The sequence below is a fragment of the Gastrolobium bilobum genome, unplaced genomic scaffold (genome assembly GCF_033153095.1).
Source record: "Gastrolobium bilobum isolate Gb01-03AN ecotype WA unplaced genomic scaffold, APGP_CSIRO_Gbil_v1 utg14970, whole genome shotgun sequence".
In the NCBI taxonomy this organism is placed as follows: domain Eukaryota; kingdom Viridiplantae; phylum Streptophyta; class Magnoliopsida; order Fabales; family Fabaceae; genus Gastrolobium; species Gastrolobium bilobum.
Window position 1 is genome coordinate 60 of NW_026899194.1, and position 1,345 is coordinate 1,404.

At 41.6% G+C, this 1,345-nt stretch overlaps 1 protein-coding gene across 1 annotated transcript; it reads right to left on the reverse strand.

Moving 5' to 3' along the window:
• Positions 1-505: 505 nt before the first annotated feature.
• On the reverse strand, positions 506-1,111 carry LOC133288111 (uncharacterized). The gene has a single exon (XM_061485807.1). It carries the CDS (start codon positions 1,109-1,111, stop codon positions 506-508), a length of 606 nt encoding a protein of 201 aa, XP_061341791.1.
• Between the last annotated feature and the right edge of the window lie 234 nt (positions 1,112-1,345).

The following is a 1,345-nucleotide window of genomic DNA, read 5'->3' on the forward strand; positions in this document are numbered from 1 at the left end:
CCATTCTGATGTGGTGTGTAAGGAGCCGTCAACTGAGAGAATCTCATTCTCTCTTAGATAATCCTAAAACTCTTGACTCAAATATTCTCCACCCCGATCAGATCGAAGTGTCTTAATCATCTTGCCAAGTTGTTTCTCCACTTCATTCCTAAACTCTTTGAACTTTTCAAAGGCCTCGGATTTGCGTCTCATAAGATACACATATCCGTATCTGGACTTATCATCAGTAAAGGTATTGAAATAGGAGTATCCTCCTCTAGCTTGAGTAGATAAGGGCCTACAAACATCAGAATGAATGAGTTCTAGTAACTCATTGGCTCTATGACTCGCAAGTTTCTCAACCTTGGTCTTCGTCATTTTTCCAGCCAAACAAGACTCACAAGGCCCATAGGATTCATAATCCATGGAATCCAGATAACCATCATGATGGAGTCTAGACAGTCTTATCTCATTAATGTGTCCCAATCTACAATGCCAAAGATAGGATCGATTACCTAATCTAGGCTCACAAGGAATGATGGGCAGTTCCTCTTCCACCTCTGGGCTTGAGCTTGTTTGATTCTACAGACTTGCCCTTACCCTTGGTCATTTTAGGCCCGCCAATCAGAAAAGCTTGGGTCCTGTTCCTTTTAACAGCACCCTCAACAATGGTCAAGAGATTCAACAACTCTGGGAGTGTTGTCTCCACCTTATTCATATGGTAGTTGACCACAAAACCATTATATGAAGATGGCAAGGACTGCAAGACTAAGTCAACACTTAGCTCATGGTCCATGATAAAACCCAGAGAAGGAAGCTTCTCTATCAGCCCAATCATCTTGAGGATGTGCGGTCCAACCGCCATGCTCTCAGCCATCTTACAGCCAAACAACTCCTTGGAGGTTTCAAAAGGCTCAGCCCTCCCTTGCTTATCATAAAGCTCTTGCAGATGCAAGATTATGGAGGGAGCATCCATATGCTCATGCTGACGTTGAAGCTCCGCAGACATAGACGCAAGCAATATATATAATGCCTGCTCATTGTCTGCCAAATGCTGTCTATGAGCTTCCCAGTCATACTGGTCATACCCATCTTGCCCTTTAGCAGGGGCAACAGGAACAGGAGAATCCATAACATATGCTTTCTTTTCAGAACGTAAAACTATTTATACATTCCTATACCAATCCGTGAAGTTTGGTCCAGTTAACTTGTTAGTATCCAGAATAGAGCATAAATTCAAATTTCTGGCCATAACTCAATTTCCGAAAATAAAGATAACCTTACATAAGTATTTCATGATAATAACCAAATACGGAGACTTTTAAACGTATATGGTCCTCCCACTATTTTATCTAAAATCAATGAC

Coding starts and splice junctions, on each gene's coding strand:
- LOC133288111 (XM_061485807.1), bottom strand. CDS start 1,111: ATGGATTCTCCTGTTCCTGTTGCCCCTGCTAAAGGGCAAGATGGGTAT.